This window comes from Salarias fasciatus (genome assembly GCF_902148845.1).
Source record: "Salarias fasciatus chromosome 7 unlocalized genomic scaffold, fSalaFa1.1 super_scaffold_4, whole genome shotgun sequence".
Lineage (NCBI taxonomy): Eukaryota > Metazoa > Chordata > Actinopteri > Blenniiformes > Blenniidae > Salarias > Salarias fasciatus.
In genome coordinates this window covers 435205-456483 of record NW_021941229.1, presented here as the reverse complement: position 1 = coordinate 456483, position 21279 = coordinate 435205, and the positions used below count along the sequence as shown (strand labels likewise).

The window sequence follows — 21279 nt, the reverse complement described above, 5'->3', positions numbered from 1 at the left end:
ACGCCAAAACTCTCCACTCAGCTCTCCAACAGTCCTGAACACAACACCACCAGGCTGGCTTCAGCCACCTGTCTAATCTTAGAGCGCCACCTTCAGGAACAGTGATGCAACAGCACATTTAACTGACTGTTGACTCAAGAGTCATTACAACATGTGGATTTCTAAGAGAAAATGTTTCTCTTGTATCTGGGAGTGACGTCGCATGTCACGTTTCCCCAGGGGAGGACAGAACGCCGGGTCACGTCTATTAAAGGTGTCATACAGGATTTTCTCGAAAAGACAAAGTCAAGGGCGAATCCCAATTCTCTGCTTAATCCTCCATCTTACTCCTCATTCCTCAAAATGCGCGCTCCCGTGAAGTTAAGTGGTGTCCCATTCCTAAACAAGTTGAGGAAAGGAGCGAGACTAAGGGACGTTATCTCCCTTAATTTTGAGATTCTACCAGACCTACCTTGGAGGTAAGGATAACCCAGAATGCTTGTTAAATAGTTCGTTTTGCTGTTATTTTTATTAATAAAAAACTTTGTATATTACTTTGGGAGTAAGTGTATTAAGTTTCTATCACAGATAATATTTACAAAGGCTGTTAGAAAGAAATCGAGACAATTCATTTGAATGCATTTATTAACAAGGTCACACAGCAAAATGTTAAACATTTCTAATGCAGGGCGCAGTACTTACAGTTATAAAGGGCGTTGTTATTGATCATTGACCTAAATTATTACTGCCCCCCCCCCCCCCCCCCCCCCCCCACCACCACCACCACCACCACCACCGCTACCGTGCTAAATTCTGCAGCGCCTTGATAACGGAGAGGGAAAAAAACAAACAAACAAACAAACCCAGCGGTCCACGCTGTGCGCTCTCTTTTTCCTTCGGATGGTCCATAAAAGCGTGGCGCTAGCCGCTAGCCCCCTCCCGACGGTCCAAAAACTCCCCGCCGCGCGCTCCCCCCTGGCCAAACTTTTTTCCTGCAGGAAACGCTGCACTTCCAGCTTTCTTCTACCCTCTCGCGCAGTGCTGCCCCCTGTGGTCCAAGGACGTAACTGTCTTTAAGGGTTGTCCCATTTCCAAGTGACATTACATTCCTTAACACTTGTTTTTAGGAGGCACTTAATTTGAGATTGAGGATCAAGGTTGAGGAGTGAGGATTAAGCAGAGAATTGGGATTGGGCCCAAACGTCTGTTACTCGCTTTTTGAAAAACGCGCATGTACCAGACCGTCCTGCCTGCTCGACGGCTTCTCCAGAGGAAACCCTGTCAGTGGCTCCTCTTCTCCGGGCGTGCACGGCTCTGTTTACAGTTTCTGCGATCGGCCTCGCTCATAAAGCTGATTTTCCAAAACAGTTTGTAACAATTCACCTGTTGTTTCCAAGTCGATCTCGCCACTACGCTTAAAGAGGTCACGGGCGGAAGACACCATCCAGCAGGGGTGATTAACAGGCAGGAGAGAAACTTAAGATTGGTAACAGAAACCCCCATTTATTCTAACAAACGCCCCCCCCCCCCCCTCCCCCTCCCCCCCCCCAACAGAGAACAAGCGACCTGCCGCTAGAGCGCTCCTCCTTATAAAATTTAACAGATAATGCCGCACAACACGGAAAGTCCAGACATAAACAGAAAGGGCTCAAGAAAGTCTTGTCTTTTACAGCCCAAAGTTCCCCTCGAAGTCCGGGTCGCACGTCCTTTCGTGGGGACCGACTGAGCGGCCCGCGGCTGGTAGTTACTCACGCCCCGGCAAGACCTCAGTCCGCTGGTCTCCACAGCTCCTCCTCTCCGGCCCGGGAGCTCCGTGGAAAAAAATGACGGTTTAATCCAGTAGATCCCAAAACCACCAAGTTATATTCCATCCTGATGCAGATCCACCCTGGCAAACGTCCACGGCCTGGCTCCTCCGGCAGGTGAGCTCCAGACCGGCGTGTGACGTCACTCCCCTCTCAAGCAGGTGCGCTGCTTTACCTTAAATAGCCTCCCCGCCCGGTACCAATGTCCTGGTAATTATGTCCTTGTCACGGTTTCCCAACACAAACCCGCCCCAGATGAAATAGCCACAGTGACCCAAGTTTAGCATATTAGAATGACGGCACAGGAAGACATTTCATCACCCCTGCTGGGTGGAACCTGTAGGGACCTCCTCAGTCGTTACAAGTTAGTTTCATGGTGTCAGACCAGCCTGCAGGTGTAGCGTGTTCTACACCAGTTTCTGTACCGTAAAGCCAATGAAACAGAAACAAAAAAACACGCTCATGTTTCAGGTTCTGCACTTTCAGTAAAGTATTGTTTAAACAACCAGTTGTCATTCTTATGTTGAGGCAGCAAAGGGAGGAAATCAGTAAAAAGTACCTAAGTTACTTTTAAAGTAACTTAGTTACTTTGATATTGAAGTAATCAGTAAAGTAACCAGATTACCTTTTTGATGAGTAATCAGTAATTGGATTACCTTTTCAAGTAATCTGTGACAACACTGTTCCTTACTAATACCTATATATGTATATACCGGCTAGTTTCAGTGGGACAGGCGGGTACGTTAACGCTCCGTCCTGCAGGTCGGTGGAGGTCACAACATCAACGCCGCGGTGACCAGAGTGGCGGTGGGAGCCATTAAAGAGTCCCGGCAGCTCCGCATGCAGCCTTTCAACGAGTACCGGAAGCGCTTCAACCTGAAGCCGTACACGTCTTTCAGCCAGTTCACTGGTGAGAAAACCCTTCCAGCCTTCATCACAACACCTTCAAATGGCAGAATCAGGAAAGACAAAACAATGGTGCTGAAACGGTGTCTTTCAGCGTGAGGACAGACAGCTGACGGGACCTTTTCCAGCCAAAACACTAGACTTCTGTAGCGTCTAAAAAAGTCTGAAAAAAACCTGCTATCCGTACAAAAAGCCAGGCTGCATTGGTGAAGTGTCATAAGGACAATTTAGATTATTTTTTGTTATCATTGTTTCTGTTCTGAAATGTTATTTTCCAGGATTTTTCCTGCTTGAGCCGTTGTCAGCCTCTTCAGCTCGTTGTGGTGCTCTGTGCTTTCTGATGGTCCCAGTTGCAGCTGTCCATCAATGTTCTTTATTATTATTATTATTTTTAAATTCTGGTTCCCTTTCTTTTCTTGTTTTATTTTGGGATTTTTTTTGTTTTTTATTCTATTTTTTCATTCTTCTTGAAGGTTCTTTTTTATGTTTTTGGGTTGGGTTTTTTTTTCCTTTTCTTTCTTTCCTTTTTTCACTTTCTTCTGTTTTTCCCTTCTTTCTTTTTCCACTTTTCTTTATTATTATTTCAGTTTTTAATTCCCTTCCTTATTTCATTTTACTGTTCTGTTAGTTTTTGTTCTCTGCGGCTGCAGAGACGCTGCTGAGCCTCGTAGGCTGCAGATGAGAGGAGCTGGATCCATGAGCTGAGTCCTGGCGCTAATGGTCCAGGTCCAGGTCCAGGTCCAGGTCCAGGTCCAGGTCCCCGCCTCTCTCTCCGGGTCGCTGGGTTGTCAACCGCTTGCTGTACTTGCTTACATTCACATGCATTTGGGCATAAATGCTCCCATACTGCTGCAGAATCCTGCAGTCTTCTGAAGTTTGCCCTTGACTGCGTGAAGCGTTGTGGTTGTGGCCTTTGGCCCCGCCCAGCACTGACGTCATCCCAGCTCCTCCACCTCATGCTGAGATATGGGCGTCTCCACGGCCTGGCGTGCGCTCACTACATTTCACAGCAGTGTGTCCTGTGGCCGTGAAAATTAAAAGAGCCCAGACAATCCACCAAACATTTCTCAAAGAGATTTCAGAAGCTGCCGACACGCCAGCCGTCGTTAACAGCGTAATCATGGCCAAAAATACCTCTGAGCATCATAGCGTCAGTTCTGAACCTGAACCTGGCAAATACCAACGCGAGTTACATGAACTGCAGAAAACTCCGGTGGTATGATAATTAAAAGGTAACGAACAGTCTGAGGTTATATTTAGAACCTTGTGGAACCATTTGATTTCACAATAACAATTATTTTTCAGCACTAAATTTTCCTCTGTGTCCACAAATGTGTTTGAGTTTGATGACTTGTTTCATTATTTATCAAACTAAGGATATTATGTAAAGAGGAACATTGTATTCATCCAGAGAGAAACTCCCTCATTGGTTTCTTTTTCTTCAGTTATTTCCCAGTTTTCAGTTTCCCTGGTCCTTTCAGCCTTTAAGATTCATATTTCTTGTCTGTATTTCTTTTTCGGTTCTTCTACACGTCACTGTTGATTGCACAGCTGTATTTTTTGTACTAAATTGAATTAACTCATCATTGTTTCTTAGACACAGTTAAAGTTTAAATTGAAGGGTTGCCAGGCTCTCCTGGGGAGCTGGGACTGGCGGTCTGACGCTCTGGGCTGTTGGAGTAGGGGGGACAGGATGCAGAGATGAGGCTAAAAGGTCACGGTTGATGTTGGTTATGATTGACGGCTACTGAGGAGAGACGGTAGATACGTTGGACCAACGGTCTTGGAGAAGTGGGAAACCATTACTCAAGTTTGAGGGATGTGGACGTTCCACAGGCCTTCAAGGTTCTGTTATCAAACCTCTCCTCTAAAGCCCCCCTTGATCCAGGAGTTCTAACAAGTTACAGACCGATATCCAACCTTCCCTTCATTTCTGGAATCCTAGAGGAAGCTGTTGGAGTCAGCTCTGTGACCATTTATAGAACAATGACCTGTTAGAGTCTTTCCAGTCAGGTTCTAGAGCTCATCCCAGTACAGAGACAGCTCTGGTGAAAGTCACTCATGATCTTACAGCCTCAGATAGAGGACTGCTCCCTGTCCTGCTCCCTGTCCTGGTCTCTGTCCTGCTCCCTGTCCTGGTCCCTGTCCTGCTCCCTGTCCTGATCTCTCTCCTGGTCTCTCTCCTGGTCTCTGTCCTGGTCTCTGTCCTGGTCCCTGTCCTGGTCTCTGTCCTGGTCTCTGTCCTGGTCTCTGTCCTGCTCCCTGTCCTGCTCCCTGTCCTGATCTCTCTCCTGGTCTCTCTCCTGGTCTCTGTCCTGGTCTCTGTCCTGGTCCCTGTCCTGGTCTCTGTCCTGGTCTCTGTCCTGGTCTCTGTCCTGCTCCCTGTCCTGCTCCCTGTCCTGGTCTCTGTCCTGCTCCCTGTCCTGCTCCCTGTCCTGATCTCTCTCCTGGTCCCTGTCCTGGTCTCTGTCCTGCTCCCTGTCCTGGTCTCTGTCCTGCTCCCTGTCCTGCTCCCTGTCCTGATCTCTCTCCTGGTCTCTCTCCTGGTCTCTGTCCTGGTCTCTGTCCTGCTCCCTGTCCTGGTCCCTGTCCTGGTCCCTGTCCTGGTCTCTGTCCTGATCTCTCTCCTGGTCTCTGTCCTGGTCTCTGTCCTGGTCCCTGTCCTGGTCCCTGTCCTGGTCCCTGTCCTGGTCCCTGTCCTGGTCCCTGTCCTGGTCTCTGTCCTGGTCCCTGTCCTGGTCCCTGTCCTGGTCTCTGTCCTGGTCCCTGTCCTGATCCTTGTCCTGCTCCCTGTCCTGGTCTCTGTCCTGGTCTCTGTCCTGGTCTCTGTCCTGGTCTCTGTCCTGGCCTCTGTCCCGATCTCTGTCCTGGTCCCTGTCCTGGTCCCTGTCCTGGTCCCTGTCCTGGTCCCTGTCCTGGTCCCTGTCCTGGTCTCTGTCCTGGCCTCTGTCCCGATCTCTGTCCCGATCTCTGTCCTGATCCCTGTCCTGGTCCCTGTCCTGGTCCCTGTCCTGGTCCCTGTCCTGGTCCCTGTCCTGGTCCCTGTCCTGGTCTCTGTCCTGGCCTCTGTCCCGATCTCTGTCCTGATCCTTGTCCTGGTCCCTGTCCTGGTCCCTGTCCTGGTCCCTGTCCTGGTCCCTGTCCTGGTCTCTGTCCTGGTCTCTGTCCTGGTCCCTGTCCTGGTCTCTGTCCTGGTTTGTCTTCATGACATAAAAACCTGGACGAGTCATAATTTTCTCCTCCTAAATTCAGATGAAACAGAAGTTATTCTATTTGGCCCGAAACACCTGAGAGAAAAATGATGTAAACAAACAGTGGCCCTGGCTGCTGTTGCTTTAACCCCCAGTGAGGAACCTGGAGTGACCTTTGACCTTCAACTCCCAGATTAAACAGGTCTGCAGGACCTCCTTCTTTACCTGTTAATATTTCTAACATCAGGAACATGCTGACTCAAAGCCATGCTGAGAAATGAGTCCATCATCTGCTCCTCAGAGCAGACTACTGGAATTCCTGTCATCAGGAACAACAACTGGAGAAAAACCTCCAACTGGTTCAAAATGCTGCAGCAAGAGTTCTGAGGAGAACCGGCAGGAGAGAACACATCAGAACAACATGAGCTTCCCTTCACTGCTTCCTGTTCAATCTAGAATAGAATTTAAAATCCTCCTCTTAACCTATGGAGCTCTGAACAACCAGGAACCATCAGATCCTAAACAGCTGGTAGTCCCAGACTGTCCCAGGAGAACGCTTGGTTCTCAGGTCTGCTGGAGGTTCCTGGTTCTCTACAGTAGAACAGGAGGCAGAGCCTTTAGCTATCAGGCTCCTGCTATGTGGAACCAGCTCCCAGAGTCTGTGAGAGAGGCTGACTCAGTCTCTGCTTTAAGACTTCAGACCTTTCTTTTTAATAAAGCTGACAGTTTAGGGCTGCTGCAGGCTTTCCTGGACCATCTTCTTAGTGGTGCTGCTGGAGGTTTTGAGCTCTCTCTCTCTGTCTCTTTCTCCCTCCCTCTGTCTCTCCACCATCTGTGTCTCGGTGTCTCTGGGATTGACAGTTCATTCCACAATGGGAGACTAAAAGTTGAAACAGTGGAATGTTGCTGTGATTGAGGGATCGCATGCAGGTCATTAATCGGAGCTGCATGTCCATTGGTCTAATGAGACAACCTGGACTCAAAGGGGGCAAACTGCCTCTAGTGTCCTGTATTGGCAGACCACTAACTGGACTGGACAACAAAGTGTAAACACTGGAGGAAGGGGTTGTCTCAAAAGTGGAACATTGCAGTGATTGAGGGGCTGCACACTGGGCATCCATCAGAACAGCTGATCCATTGATTGAATGAGACGGCCCAGACCCAGGGGCTGCAGGTGGGTTACTTAACACTGGGCTCCTACCATGTGGAACCGGCTCCCAGTCCTGCTTCACTTCTCTCTTTTCTCCTTTTCTTCATGTTTCACTACTAGAAGTCATTAACCATTGTCTGTCTTCTTGTCTATGCACGTTCTCGTCCTCCTGTGGTCCCTCTCTCTCTCTCAGGACCCCCAAGGTTCATCTTCTGAGGACTCCTGTCCTGATCCACCTGCATTCAGTGGAGGAACTCTGAGCTGATTCAGAGAATCAGTCTGTCTGTCCTCTCATTCCCTGTCTCTGTCCCCTCACGCCAACTGGAACAGCAGGAAGCCTCGTCCTCTGAGCCTGGTTCTGCAGGGTTCTCCTCTGAGCCTGGTTCTGCAGGGTTCTCCTCCTCTGAGACTGGTTCTACAGGGTTCTCCTCTAAGCCTGGTTCTGCAGGGTTCTCCTCTGAGCCTGGTTCTGCAGGGTTCTCCTCCTCTGAGCCTGGTTCTGCAGGGTTCTCCTCCTCTGAGCCTGGTTCTGCAGGGTTCTCCTCTGAGCCTGGTTCTGCAGGGTTCTCCTCTGAGCCTGGTTCTGCAGGGTTCTCCTCCTCTGAGACTGGTTCTGCAGGGTTCTCCTCTGAGCCTGGTTCTGCAGGGTTCTCCTCCTCTGAGACTGGTTCTACAGGGTTCTCCTCTAAGCCTGGTTCTGCAGGGTTCTCCTCTGAGCCTGGTTCTGCAGGGTTCTCCTCCTCTGAGCCTGGTTCTGCAGGGTTCTCCTCCTCTGAGCCTGGTTCTGCAGGGTTCTCCTCTGAGCCTGGTTCTGCAGGGTTCTCCTCTGAGCCTGGTTCTGCAGGGTTCTCCTCTGAGCCTGGTTCTGCAGGGTTCTGCTCCTCTGAGCCTGGTTCTGCAGGGTTCTCCTCCTCTGAGCCTGGTTCTGCAGGGTTCTCCTCTGAGCCTGGTTCTGCAGGGTTCTCCTCTGAGCCTGGTTCTGCAGGGTTCTTCCTTTTAAAAGGCAGTGTTTCCTGTCCACAGTAGCCTGTGCCTGCTCATGTGGATCGGTTGGGTTTTCCAGACATGACTGTGTTGCAGTTGGTGCTGAACTAAAGTGAAGTGATGAAAGAGGAGTAGAGCTGGGTGGTGTAGCAGTAGAGGAGGTGGAGCTGGGTGGTGTAGCAGTAGAGGAGGTGGAGGCGGGTGGTGTAGCAGTAGAGGAGGTGGTGTAGCAGTAGAGGAGGTGGAGCTGGGAGGTGTAGCAGTAGAGGAGGTGGTGTAGCAGTAGAGGAGGTGGAGCTGGGAGGTGTAGCAGTAGAGGACGTGGAGCTGGGTGGTGTAGCAGTAGAGGAGGTGGAGCTGGGTGGTGTAGCAGTAGAGGACGTGGAGCTGGGTGGTGTAGCAGTAGAGGAGGTGGAGGCGGGTGGTGTAGCAGTAGAGGAGGTGGTGTAGCAGTAGAGGAGGTGGAGGCGGGTGGTGTAGCAGTAGAGGAGGTGGTGTAGCAGTAGAGGAGGTGGAGGCGGGTGGTGTAGCAGTAGAGGACGTGGAGCTGGGTGGTGTAGCAGTAGAGGACGTGGAGCTGGGTGGTGTAGCAGTAGAGGAGGTGGAGCTGGGTGGTGTAGCAGTAGAGGAGGTGGAGGCGGGTGGTGTAGCAGTAGAGGAGGTGGAGCTGGGTGGTGTAGCAGTAGAGGAGGTGGAGCTGGGTGGTCTTCATCTGAAGTCAGAGCAGCTTCATGTCGACAGGAAACTTAAAGTCTTCTGTCGTTCTGCACCCTGACTGAGTCGTCCTGATGGTGATTTCTCAGATGACGAGGAGATCGCCGCCGCGCTCCAAGAGTTCTATGGTGATATCGACGCTCTGGAATTCTACCCCGGCTTGATGTTGGAGAAAACTCGAAAGGGTGCCATATTTGGAGAAAGCATGGTCGAGATGGGCGCCCCGTTCTCCCTCAAGGGCCTCCTGGGAAACCCTATCTGTTCTCCAGACTACTGGAAGCCCAGCACCTTCGGGGGAAAAGTGGGCTTCGACATCGTGAACTCAGCCACGCTGAAGAAGTTGGTCTGTTTGAACACCAGGACGTGTCCTTACGTGGCCTTCAGGGTGCCGGCAGAGGAACCGCCAAGGCCAGGGACAGTTCAGACTGATGAGCTGTGAGCCTCCATGATCCCAACATGAAGGAGAGCATCAGCTGACCGCAGAGAATCACAGGAATCATTTACCTTCAGCTAGCGATCCGTCTGTCTCATTCAACAGATGTCTCTTCAGAAGCTTCAGAATACCTGCTGCCACTGTAGTAAAGGTCTGGAATCTACTGCCACTGTAGTAAAGGTATAGAAAGTACTGCCACTGTAGTAAAGGTCTGGAATCTACTGCCACTGTAGTAAGAGTCTGGAGTGTCTGTACATTGATTTTCAACCACTGAAATAAAACGGTAGACACGATGTGGAGGACTGTCTGCTCATTTCAACTGACTGAGGCTTCTTCACAACCATTTCCAGTGAAAACACTGAACTTTCCTCCCGTTTGGGCTCAGTTTTCATGACAACGTTCTGAATGCTCTGTTTCCATGGAAATTTGGAGGAACGCCACTGCAGCACGTTCTTCCTGCCCACCATGTTAGCATTTCCTTGGAAATAGACATCTTTTTCTGAAGCGAAAGCACAGAAACATTTTCACGTTTTGTTAAAGGGACTTAAGAAATGATTGTTGTCTCGAGCAGTGAGCAGTATTTTAAAATGAGTTTAATCAGCATTTAATGCATTTTAAACATTGACATTAAAATGGTCAGCAGCGGAAGAAAAACTGAATCTGTCAAAAGAAAACATTGGCGCCAGAGCTACATAGAGTATGGCTTCATAGAAGGAATGCTCAAAATGATTATCACGTCTATAAACATCCCTGTTTCTTATTTGTGACTGAGCTTGATCACATGAACAGTTTGAGAAGCTTCATCTCTGGTTTCTGGTCTGTGATTGATTTGTCTTGTCTGGTATCATCCAGGACTGGAGTGGGACTGTTGCCAGCGCTCTGCAGCCCTGAGGGATGGAGTGGGTTACGCAAAACAGTAGCAACAAGGACCATTCAAACTTTCAGGAATGTTTTTGCTGAGTGGCAAGATGCCAGCAATAAAAAGATTATAGTTAGAGTGTCCTCTCGTGGTGAAAATGGAAACTGCATTATAACTTATCGATCTGATAGAAATTTCACTCACAGGACATATTGCTTGATTGTGCAGACATTCATGATGTGGGGAAATATTCAGCAGTTCAAACAGTAGAGGCTCTAATGTAACTAATGTTAAATTAATTTTAATTACAGTACTCTCTAAGTACTGCTGGGTGAAAAGTACAACACTTATGTATATTATAATGTTTTATGGTGCAAAAACTGAAATACGAGACGCCAGAGTGTTATCCAGGCCTCACATGAATCCTTTAATTTCAATGTAAAATACTCTGATATTCCATTTGTGTGTCAAAATGTATATACGTTTCCATGTCAATATGACATGGAGGACCATTTCCACAACGAACGACCTCAAAAACAGTTTTTGAAAAGCACTGAGCATGTGTTTGAAGACTTGCTCTTGTTTATGTGTGTATTTTCTGCCATACTATGGCAGATACTATACCATAAATGATTGATTGATTGAATTTTCAGGTGAACTCCCTGGAAGTACCCCATGTCTGACAGAGACAACATAAGATTCATGCATAATTTGACCGTCATCAATGTTATTAATTTGAAGAAAAGGGAAGAAACATAATGACTAAATATAGCAGCAATCCTTGCATGGTATCAAATATATTTCGGTATGATTAAAGCGATACTTCAACATTTTGGCAAATTGGCCCGTTTAGCGCAATTCATTAGTCATTTCGAACAGTATACTTACTGTTTTTGTGAGGGCGAGCTGTTGTTTATTCAGAGTTGAGTCGGGGAAGGTTTTCAGGACGGACACAATGGAAGTGGATGGTATTTTTGTTCCCCCTCGTCAAACTCATCAAATACACAATCCAACAACCCCAAAACACTTTGGTGGACACGTTATAATCCACACATTCACTACGCTGTGAAATATTAATGCAAAATTATGAGATTGAGTTGTTTATGCGAAGATTGCTAAGACGGAACTACTTGTCTGGGCGTAGTGATTTCAAAAGAAAAAGTAGTTCCCAGTATTTGCTTCAGTGTCATAACGCTACAATATTATTTGTTGGTGTTCCACCGTCGGGAGGACGAGAAAAGAGCAAGCAGTAGTCAATCGAATAATGTTGGGTCACACCTATTTAAATAGTTCTCTGCATCTAATTGGAAAGCACATGACTGGGTATTGTGAGAAATGTAATAATAATTCTCCAGAAACTGTTTGCCTGTTTTGTTTGATTGCTCTCATTACGATAGTGAAAGGTCCATTTTCAAAGAGGAATTAAGTAAAGAAGGAATTCATCAGTTTTCCCTGAAAAGTGTGGTATATAGTCGGAATGCATTAATCTCATACCTTGTTTTAACGGGGTTAATAAACAGAATTTAGATTGTTCTTTGATACCACTCTATGGCGATAGGAGGCGGTAATGCGCCTGTTGAAATGGAGCCATCCGCCGTTAAACAACACAGAAGAAGAAGAAGAAGAAGAAGAAGAAGAAGAAGAAGAAGAAGAAGGGAGCCCTGAAGGCGGGAGGGGAGTGGGGGGTCGGAGGAAGTGACGTCGGACGCCAGTGTGACTGGATTGTCAGAGAGCGGTCGATAAGTACAATTCCTCCAAGGACGGTTTTGCCATTTGAAATATATTCATCCCTTTCCCATCATCGAGCTGTGCAGATCAGATTGCTCTGGTTAGAGGAGGACAAGGACTGGACATGGCTTCGGCCAGGGGAGGGGAGGGGGGGATACTAGTTGGTCGTAAGCGAGGCGCTGAGGAGGATCGAGGGATGACGAGTGAAAAAATGAGGAAGACGGATGAGCTAAAAGTAGTGTTTAAACTGAAGGATCCAAAGGGAACGGGGGGGTTCAGAGCTGTTAATCCTCTAAAAATTGCTGAATCTCTTAAGGGAGTGGGTGAGGTGGAGGCAAGGATTCTCGCAAATGGCCAGCTTTTGGCGACATGTAAAAATGTAGATGCACAGAAGAAAGCGGGCATGGTTAAAAGGATAGCGGGGCTAAGCGTGGAAGCATCCATACTAAACAGAAGTGAGGGGATCAAAGGAGTAATTTCTGGCGTGTGTGCTGACATTACAGAGGCAGAGATGAAGGAGCAGATCGGAGGAGCGAAAGTTAATGAGGTTAAGCGTTTCAGAGCTCGGGAAGGGGGAAATCAGAACGCTCCCCTATTGATAACTTTTGAAGGGGATAGTCTGCCACCCAGAATTTTCTTTGGCTGTCTGTCCTTCCAAGTGAAGAAATATGAGAGACCTCCGCTTAGGTGCTTTAAATGCCAAAGATTTGGCCATGTGGCAGCATCATGTCGCGGTGCACAAAGATGCTCCAAATGCGGGGGCGGGCATGATCTGTTAAAATGCGAAGTGACTGAAACAAAGTGTTGCAACTGCGGAGGCACTCATATGGCTTCCTCCACGGGGGGTCCACATTTTGAAAAAGCAAAGCAGGTCCAGGAGGTGAAAGAGCAGCATAAGATCTTTTATGCAGAGGCTGTTAAAAAGGTAGAAGGAAAAAGTGATGTTGTATCCATTTATGCAGGTTCTCACGCCCAGGTGTCCCATTCAGTGTCCCCAGTTTCCTCCAGCTCTTTTGTGCCATGAGATTCTATTGTGATGAAAAAGGAAAGTTTACTGGCGTTCATGGTTGATGTGGTATATGCTACCAGCTTAAAAGCTGCAAAAGGCAAAGAACTGAGCTGCTCTGATGTTACAAGGGCAGTAGGTGAGGCAGCAGGGAAGTTTCTGGGAATTTCCTATGACCCTGCGGTTCTGCATAAGTTTGTGACAGATGGTCAGATTAAAACACCCAGGCCACCGGAGAGGGAGATCGAGGAAATTGAGGTCGATGAAGGGGAAAGCAGTGAAGATTAAACTAGCTTTTATGTTTTTCATCTTGCAATGGAATGCAAGGAGTTTAACTGCAAATGGTCAAGAACTCAAGAAATATGTTGCCAATGGAGAGGATAAGCCGGACCTGATATGTATTCAAGAAACCTGGTTAAAACCTTGTTTAGACTTTGTTATAGCGGGCTATATGGAGGTAAGGAAGGATAGAGCAGACTCAACGGGAGGTGGGTGTGCTGTGTTTATTAAAACAGGAGTTCTGCACAAAGTAGTGGACACAGGTTCCAGCCTTGAATGTGTTGTAATTGAAATATGGGGTTCGGAGGGGAAAATCACTGTAGTCAATTTCTACAATCCATGTGAGCTGTTAGTGCAGGAAGAGCTAGACAAAATAATGGAAAAGGTCAGATCCCCTGTAATCTGGACTGGGGACTTCAACGCCCATAATCCTTTGTGGGGAAGTTCAAAGAGGGATAGGAATGGAATAATAGTAGAGCACTTTTTAGATAGGCATGGGTTAGTAGTCATGAATGATGGAAGACCCACCAGGATTCAGGTAGAGACAGGTAGACTGTCATGTATTGATCTTACTCTTGCATCTCCAGAGCTAGCTAGAGTTGGGGAGTGGGATCCCTTAGATGGAAACATAATGGGCAGTGATCATTTCCCTATTTGGAGTAGGTGTGGCAGGAATTTATCAGAGGAAATGGAAGAAAGGCCTAAAGCATTTCATTTTGCTCTTGCCGAGTGGGGTAAGTTTGAAGAGGAGACTGCGGCCCTGGTGGGGGAAGTTGAAAGTGACGGGACAATAGACTCCTTTAATTAATCAGTCCTTTTCCTCAATGATGCTGGGAGCGTCACTAAACTCAATTCCTCAAAGGCAGAGTCCCAAAGGCAGAGTAGCTGTTCCTTGGTGGAATAAGGACTGTGAAGCAGCCATTAAAAACAGAAACAGGGCTTATCGGAAGTTAAGGAAATATCCTACTCTAATAAATGCAGTCGAATACAAAAGGTTAAGAGCTGTCGCTAGGAGAACTATTAAAGATGCCAAGAGGGGATGTTGGAGGAAGTATTGTGGTACGATAGGCCCCGACACTCCCATTAAGGAAGTTTGGTCCAGAGTTCACAGAATGTCAGGGAAATTTAAAAAGTATATAATGCCAGTACTGAATGATGGAACGAGGGAGGCTGTAAGCAACATAGAGAGAGCTAACATGCTTGTTAAAGCATTTCAGGCAGTCCACAACTTAGCTATATTGGGAGAGGAAGGGTTGAGGAGTAGAGCTGAAATATTAAGACAAGAAAAATGGAAGCTAAACTATTGTCATGAAAATAGTGGCTCCTTCAATCTGTTCTTCTCTCTTAAAGAATTGAAGGAGGCTATTCAGGCCGGGGCCAACACTGCCCCAGGAAAAGATAGGCTGTGTTATGAGATGTTCAAGCATCTAAATGATACTGTGCTTGAAGAACTTTTAATGCTATTTAATATTATTTGGAAGGCAGGAAGCTTACCTATGGAGTGGAAGCATGCTGTAATTATTCAAATTCTGAAGCCAGGAAAGAATGCCTCAAAGCCCGATTCATATCGTCCTATAGCGCTGACATCGGTGCTGTGTAAAATAATGGAACATATGGTAACCAACAGGCTTGTGTACTTTCTAGAAACAAGTGAATTTTTTGTGGATTATCAAAATGGTTTCAGAATTGGAAGAGGAGCAATGGACTCTGTAGCAGTCCTGGACCTTGAGATAAGGAAAGCCATGGCAAATAAGGAGGCTGTAGTTGGAGTGTTTTTAGACATTGAAAAGGCCTATGATTCAGTTTGGAAGGAAGGTGTTTTAATTAAACTTTATGATGCAGGAGTGAGGGGGAGGATGCTTAACTGGATTAAGGATTTCCTCATTGGAAGAACAATTCAGGTTAGAGTGGGGGGAACTTTCTCTGAGATGGTTGACATAGAGAATGGCACCCCACAGGGGTCAGTTATCAGTCCAGTCCTCTTCAATGTCATGATTAATGATATTTTTAAAAATGTGGGGCAAGGGTTCGGGAGGTCACTTTTTGCAGATGATGGGGCCATATGGAAAAGAGACAGGAATGTAAAGTTTTTATTTAAGAAAATGCAGGAAGGATTAAAAGCAATAGAGGAATGGGCAAATAAGTGGAGTTTTAAAATATCTGTTGTAAAAGCAATTTCATGGTGTTTGGCTTTAAAAAGAAAATCCCTCAAACCCAACTGAAATTGTATGGGGCCCCCTTAGAGCAGGTTAAAGAATTCAAGTTCTTGGGAATGTGGCTAGATGAAAGACTCACCTGGAAAATCCACATAGGAAAGGTTCAGAGTAAATGTGAAAAGGTGATTAACATTCTTCGGTGTCTGGCTGGGAGTGACTGGGGAGCAGAGAGGGGGACCATGCTCATGATATATCAAGCGATGATTAGGTCAGCAATAGACTATGGGAGCTTTGTTTATGGGTCTGCCGCGAAGTCCACTCTGGACAAACTAGATGTTGTCCAAGTGAGGGGGCGAAGAACATGCTGCGGGGCCGTTTGTACAACGCCCATCTCTGCTCTATTAGTTGAAATGGGAGAATGGCCACTTAGAATTAGGCGTAGCAAATTAGGTTTGCATTATTGGGCAAAACTAAATGGTAGTAGTCTGAGTCTCTCAGCCAAGTGCTTAATTAATGAAAATTGGGAGTTCTCCGATGGGAGGAAAAAAGGAAACTTCCTTTCGGGAGCTGGAGAATTGGCTGGGAGAGTGGGACTAGACAAAGACAAAGGCCTGATACATGCATTCTGGTCAATTGTGCCAATGTGGCTGCTCCCAGAGCCTATTGTAGACCTAACACTGCTAGACTGGAAGCAGAGGGAAGGCATCTCTAGCTCTCAGGTTGAAGGCTACCTAAGCTATGCATGGGGGGCGCATTTACAAATCTTTACGGATGGTTCTAAGGACCCCGACAGTCAAAGAACTGGGTGTGGAATTTATGTGGCAGACCCTCAAGTCCATCAAGGTCTACGTGTGACAAATGGGACATCTGTGTTTGCCGCTGAAATAATGGCAATAATTTGGGCATTATGGTGGGTCGAGCAAGTCAAGCCAGACAGAGTTGTTATTTGCTGATTCAGCTGCTGCCTTGATGGCCTTGAGGAGCAGGACATCACAAGCCAGGGCTGACCTCATAAATGAAGCTTTGATAAGCCTGCTCAGGGTGGAAAAAGGGGGGTGTGATGTGGCGTTCCTCTGGGTTCCAGCTCATTCAGGGGTAGAGGGGAATGAAGTGGCTGACAGGCTCGCAAAGTACTCGCTCCGGAGGGGTAATGTGAAGGTTAGAATGCCTTTAGGAAAACCAGAGTTTTACAGTGCCATAAAGGAGGGGCTCGAAAAACAGTGGCAGGAAGAGTGGAGCAGTGAAGTGAAAGGGAGGCTGTATTACTCAGCACATCCATCTGTCGAAGGAAAGTGTGTGTATATGGGTAATGACAGAAGAGACACAGTCAAGCTGACCCGCCTGAGATTTGGACACTGTGGCCTGGCTAGCTGCTTGAAAATAGTCAGGAAACATCTGGACGGACTGTGTGAGTGTGGAGCAGAAGAGACTGTGGTACATGTCCTCTTTCATTGTGAGAAGTATTGGGCAGAGAGAGCGCAGCTGGCTGAAGATCTGGAAGGATTCGGAATTTCCTCTTTGGACTATAAAACCCTGTTCAGTCGGGGGAAGGAGACTCGAGCTGTTGAGAGAAGAGTGTTGGCTTTTCTCCATTCCACTGGCCTGTATCAGAAGATTTGAGAGAGTACAATCCTGTCCTGAACTGTGGGGGGCAGTAATACGCCAGTAAGCGTCTATGCTGCCGGAAATCTAATAGAAGAAGAAGAAGAAGAAGAAGAAGAAGAAGAAGAAGAAGAAGAAGAAGAAGGAGGGAGCCCTGAAGGCATCACGGTGGGTCACGAGCCGGGTGTGGGCTGCGAACGCGGGAACTCTGCTGAAGCAAGTAGTCGAGTAGGCACGTAGTAAAATAGGATTTCTGGAGCTGGGCGGCTCGGTGCCTGCTCTTGAGAGGGTGGTGGGCAGGGATGGAGAGAGAGAGGGAAAACGAGGGAATAGATCCCGGGGATTGGCAGATGAAAAGGAGAAGAAAGAGGAAGAAGAATACTGATAGTGTGGGCGGGGAGTCGAGCAGTGACAGCGGAGGAACCTGTAGTGAGAATGAGGGAAAGCGACGGCAGAAGGGAGAAGTGATCAACGTTGTAGTGAGGTTTGAAGGAGAGGGAGGAGTAAAGAAAATGGATCCGCTAAAACTCACAAGAGTGCTTAGGGACCAGGTTGGGGAGGTGAAGTATGCCAGAGTGCTGGGGGATGGGAACCTGCTGGTGGGATGTGTCAGTGAGGAGCAAGTTAGGAAGGCAAAGGAGCTGCTGAATGTCGGGAAGGTGAAGGTGTTCAAAGTGGTGACAGTAGGGGAGAAGAATGAAGGATGTAAGGGGGTTATATATGGGATACCCCTAACGGTGGATATCAAAAAGCTTACAGAGGGATTGAAAATGGCAAATAACAAAGTTAAAAGTGTGGTTAGGATGACTAAAGGAGTGGAAAAGAAAAACACAGAAATGGTGCTGATTGTATTTGAAGAAGGTTCTCTCCCCAGTGAGGTATATTATGGGTTAATGAGGTACAGGGTGAGAGAGTTCATTCCAAAGCCACTGAGATGCTTCAAGCGTCAGGAGTTTGGACATGTTGCTAGTGGGTGTAAAAGAAGGGCCAGATGTGTTCGGTGTGGTGGTGAGCATGGATATGGTGAGTGTCAAGAAGGTGCTCAGGTGAAGTGTTGTAATTGTGGAGGGAGTCATAGCGCCGCCTTCTGGGGGTGTGAGGTAATGAGGAGGGAGGTGGAGGGAGGTGGAGACACAGCAGATTAAAAGGAAGCAAAAGGTATCATATGCTGAAGCAGCCAGGGTGGTAATGGGAGGAAAGCAAAATGACAGTGATGGGCGTAATAAGGAACTAATGGAGGAGAAGGAAAAGTTAGAAAAGAAGAAAGCGTGGGAAGACAAGAAGAAGCTGGTGACCTTTATAGCTGGAGTGATAAACGCTACAGCTGGTATTAAGTCTAAAACTGACAGGATTCAGGTTATTGTGATAGCTGCTGTGCACCATCTGGGTATGGAAGGGCTGAAATGGGAAGAAATAAGGGATGGACTAGAAATAAGAGGACAAGCAGGTAGCAGCAGCCAGGAGCCAGTATGTGGGTGATAATCATAATGTTAATTCTACACTGGAACGCAAGGAGTGTTATTGCTAATGGGCAAGACTTTAAGCAGTTCATAGAATCAAGAAAGGACAGGCCAGATGTTATATGTGTTCAGGAAACCTGGCTGAAGCCTAATGTGGACTTTGTGATATATGGCTATGTGTCTGTGAGAAGGGATCGGAAGGAGGGTGCTGGGGGTGGGTGTGTTACATTTGTCAAGCGAGGGATACCTTACAGGGTACTAGGTGTTGGGGTAGAGCAGGAATATGTTGCAGTAGAAGTGTGGGGAGATAGTAAAAAGTTGGTAGTCATTAACTACTATAACCCAAGTAAAAGACTTCAGTTAAATGAACTGGAAAGGATTGAGGGACATGGGGGAAATAACCTGATCTGGTGTGGGGATTTTAATGCGCATAATACTTTGTGGGGAAGTGAGAGGATTGACAGTAATGGCCAGGTAATAGCAGAACTGTTAGAGGAGGGGGATTTAGTGTGTTTAAATGATGGAAGTAAAACGAGGATTGATGTGGGCACAGGGAGGGAGTCGGTGCTGGATTTAACAATGGTTTCTAGTAGACTGGCGGCAGTGTGTGATTGGAGGGTGTGTAAAGGAACTATAGGAAGTGATCACTACCCAGTGCTATGTAATATAGGCTTGGCTGTGACAGTGGCTAAAGGGGAGAGGGGAGCCAGATGGGTGTATGGTAAGGCAGACTGGGGGAAATTTGAGAGGGTCAGTGAAATGTATTTAAACCAGGTTGATGAGCATTTGAGCATAGAGGTGTTGGATAATGAAATAAAAAAGGGCATAATACAGGCAGCAGAAGAGGCTATTCCCAAAAGCAACGGTAAAGGGAGGAGGAAGCTAGTTCCATGGTGGGATGATAAATGCAAAGAAGCAGTCAGGAGCAGGAATAAAGCGTTTAAGGCTGTGAAAAGAGCTCATAGTTTCCAGGCCATGATTCAGTATAAACAGGCTCAAGCAGTAGTGAGGAAAACAGTGAGACAGGCAAAGCAAGCGCATTGGAGGGGATACTTAAATTCAATTGGTAGGGATACACAGGTGGGAGAGATATGGGGAATGATTAGGAAAATGGGGGGAGATAGAAGAGAGTGGAATTATCTGGTGTTAAGGAATGGTGAAAGAGTTGCAGTAACCAACAAGGAAAAAGCAGAAGTCATGGTTAAAGCCTTTGTCAAAATACACAGTTCACATAACTTGTCAGAGGAAGGGAGAAGAGGTCGGGATGAAACCAAGAAGAAGAATCTAGTAGCTCTGCACCGGAAAAGCAATGATGAGGATGATGGAAATTCTCCCTTTGGCATGGAGGAGCTCATTAGAGCTTTGGAAAAGACAAAGAGGACTGCACCGGGGAAAGATGGTGTGTGTTACACCATGCTAAAACATTTAGGAGAGGTGGGCCTGAAGAAGCTGCTGGGGTTATTCAATAAAGTATGGGACGAAGGCATCATCCCAAACAGCTGGAAAGAAGCAATAATAATTCCAATAAGGAAGCCTGGGAAGGATGACAGTGAACCAGAAAACTACAGACCTATTGCACTGACTTCAAATATCTGCAAGGTGATGGAGAGGATGGTGAATGAAAGACTAATGCATTATATGGAAAGAAGACATCTGGTGGCCTCCCATCAGAGTGAATTTAGAAGAGGTAGGTGTGTGATGGACCCAGTCCTGTGTCTTGAAGATGAAATAAGGAAAGCACAGGTAAATAAGGAAGTTGTTGCAGCAGTTTTTCTCGATGTGGAGAAAGCTTATGATATGATGTGGAGGGAAGGTCTGATGATTAAGCTGCATCAAGTGGGGCTTGGAGGGAGAATGTTCAACTGGGTCCTGGACTTTTTGAAGGGAAGAACCATCCAAGTGAAAATAGGCACAGAACTATCCAACAGTTATGTTGTGGAGAATGGAACACCGCAGGGAAGTGTCATCAGTCCCACTCTCTTTACAGCAATGATTAATGATATTTTTGTAAGCTTGCCTAGAGGTATGGGGAAATCGCTTTTTGCTGATGATGGGGCTATATGGAAAAGAGGGAGGAATGTGGGGCACGTGGTGTGTCAGCTGCAGGAAGGGGTTCGGCAGACTGAAGAGTGGGGGATAAAATGGGGATTTAAGTTTTCAGTAGGGAAGACAAAGGTGATGTTTTTTACCCAAAGGAGAGGTACAGAAGGGAATGAAGTGAGAATGTATGGACAAAGTATTGAGAGAGTGGATAGCTTTAGGTTCTTGGGGTTGCACTTTGACACACGTTTAACATGGAGTGAGCATATATCACATTTAGTGGGGAAGTGTAAGAAAGTAATTAACGTTATGAAGAGTCTTGCAGGGGTGAAATGGGGGGCTGACACGGCATCCTTAAAACGTATATTCATAGCACTAATCTGATCCAGACTAGATTATGGAAGTGTGGCATATGGGTCAGCGGCAAAGTCAGTGTTGGCAAGATTGGATGGAGTCCAGGCCCAGGCTCTGAGGGTCTGTTTAGGAGCACTTAAAACTTCCCCAGTGTGTGCGCTCCAAGTGGAAGCAGGAGAACTACTGCTTGATCTACGTAGGAACCAGTTAAGTGCCAACTATTGGACATACTTGAGGGGTTATGGAGAACTCCATCCGACAAATGAGGTGATTCGGAACTGCTGGGAGAGAGGAAGAGGAGGAAAACTCAGCTTCGGCTGGACTGGAGGGTCAACTGCCAGAGAACTGGGAGTGGAGGATCTGGAGTTCTGTTCACCGGTGATCTGGCCTGCCATTCCTGTGTGGAAGATGGATACCAGGGTGATGGATTTTGGACTGATGGAAATATCTGGGAAGAAGAAAGGCCAAGAGCTTGCATGTGCATTTTATGCATATGTAGAGGAGAAGTATCATGATTACGTCCAAGTCTTCACTGATGGGTCAAAAGATCAAGAGACGGGAGCGACAGGAGCGGCGGTAGTGGTAGCTGGTCACGGAAGGACAATGAACAGCAGAACATCAGACCACCTTAGT

General features: G+C 47.1%; 1 protein-coding gene across 1 annotated transcript in view; it reads left to right on the top strand.

The window, feature by feature from the left end:
* pdcl (phosducin-like) overlaps positions 1-21279 on the top strand; it is a 40965-nt gene that overhangs the window by 13929 nt on the left and 5757 nt on the right. The window contains exons 10-11 of the mRNA XM_030085546.1: positions 2547-2694; positions 8819-9167. Coding sequence (XP_029941406.1) covers positions 2547-2694; positions 8819-9167 — 497 coding nt within the window. The remainder of the gene's footprint in view (positions 1-2546; positions 2695-8818; positions 9168-21279) is intronic.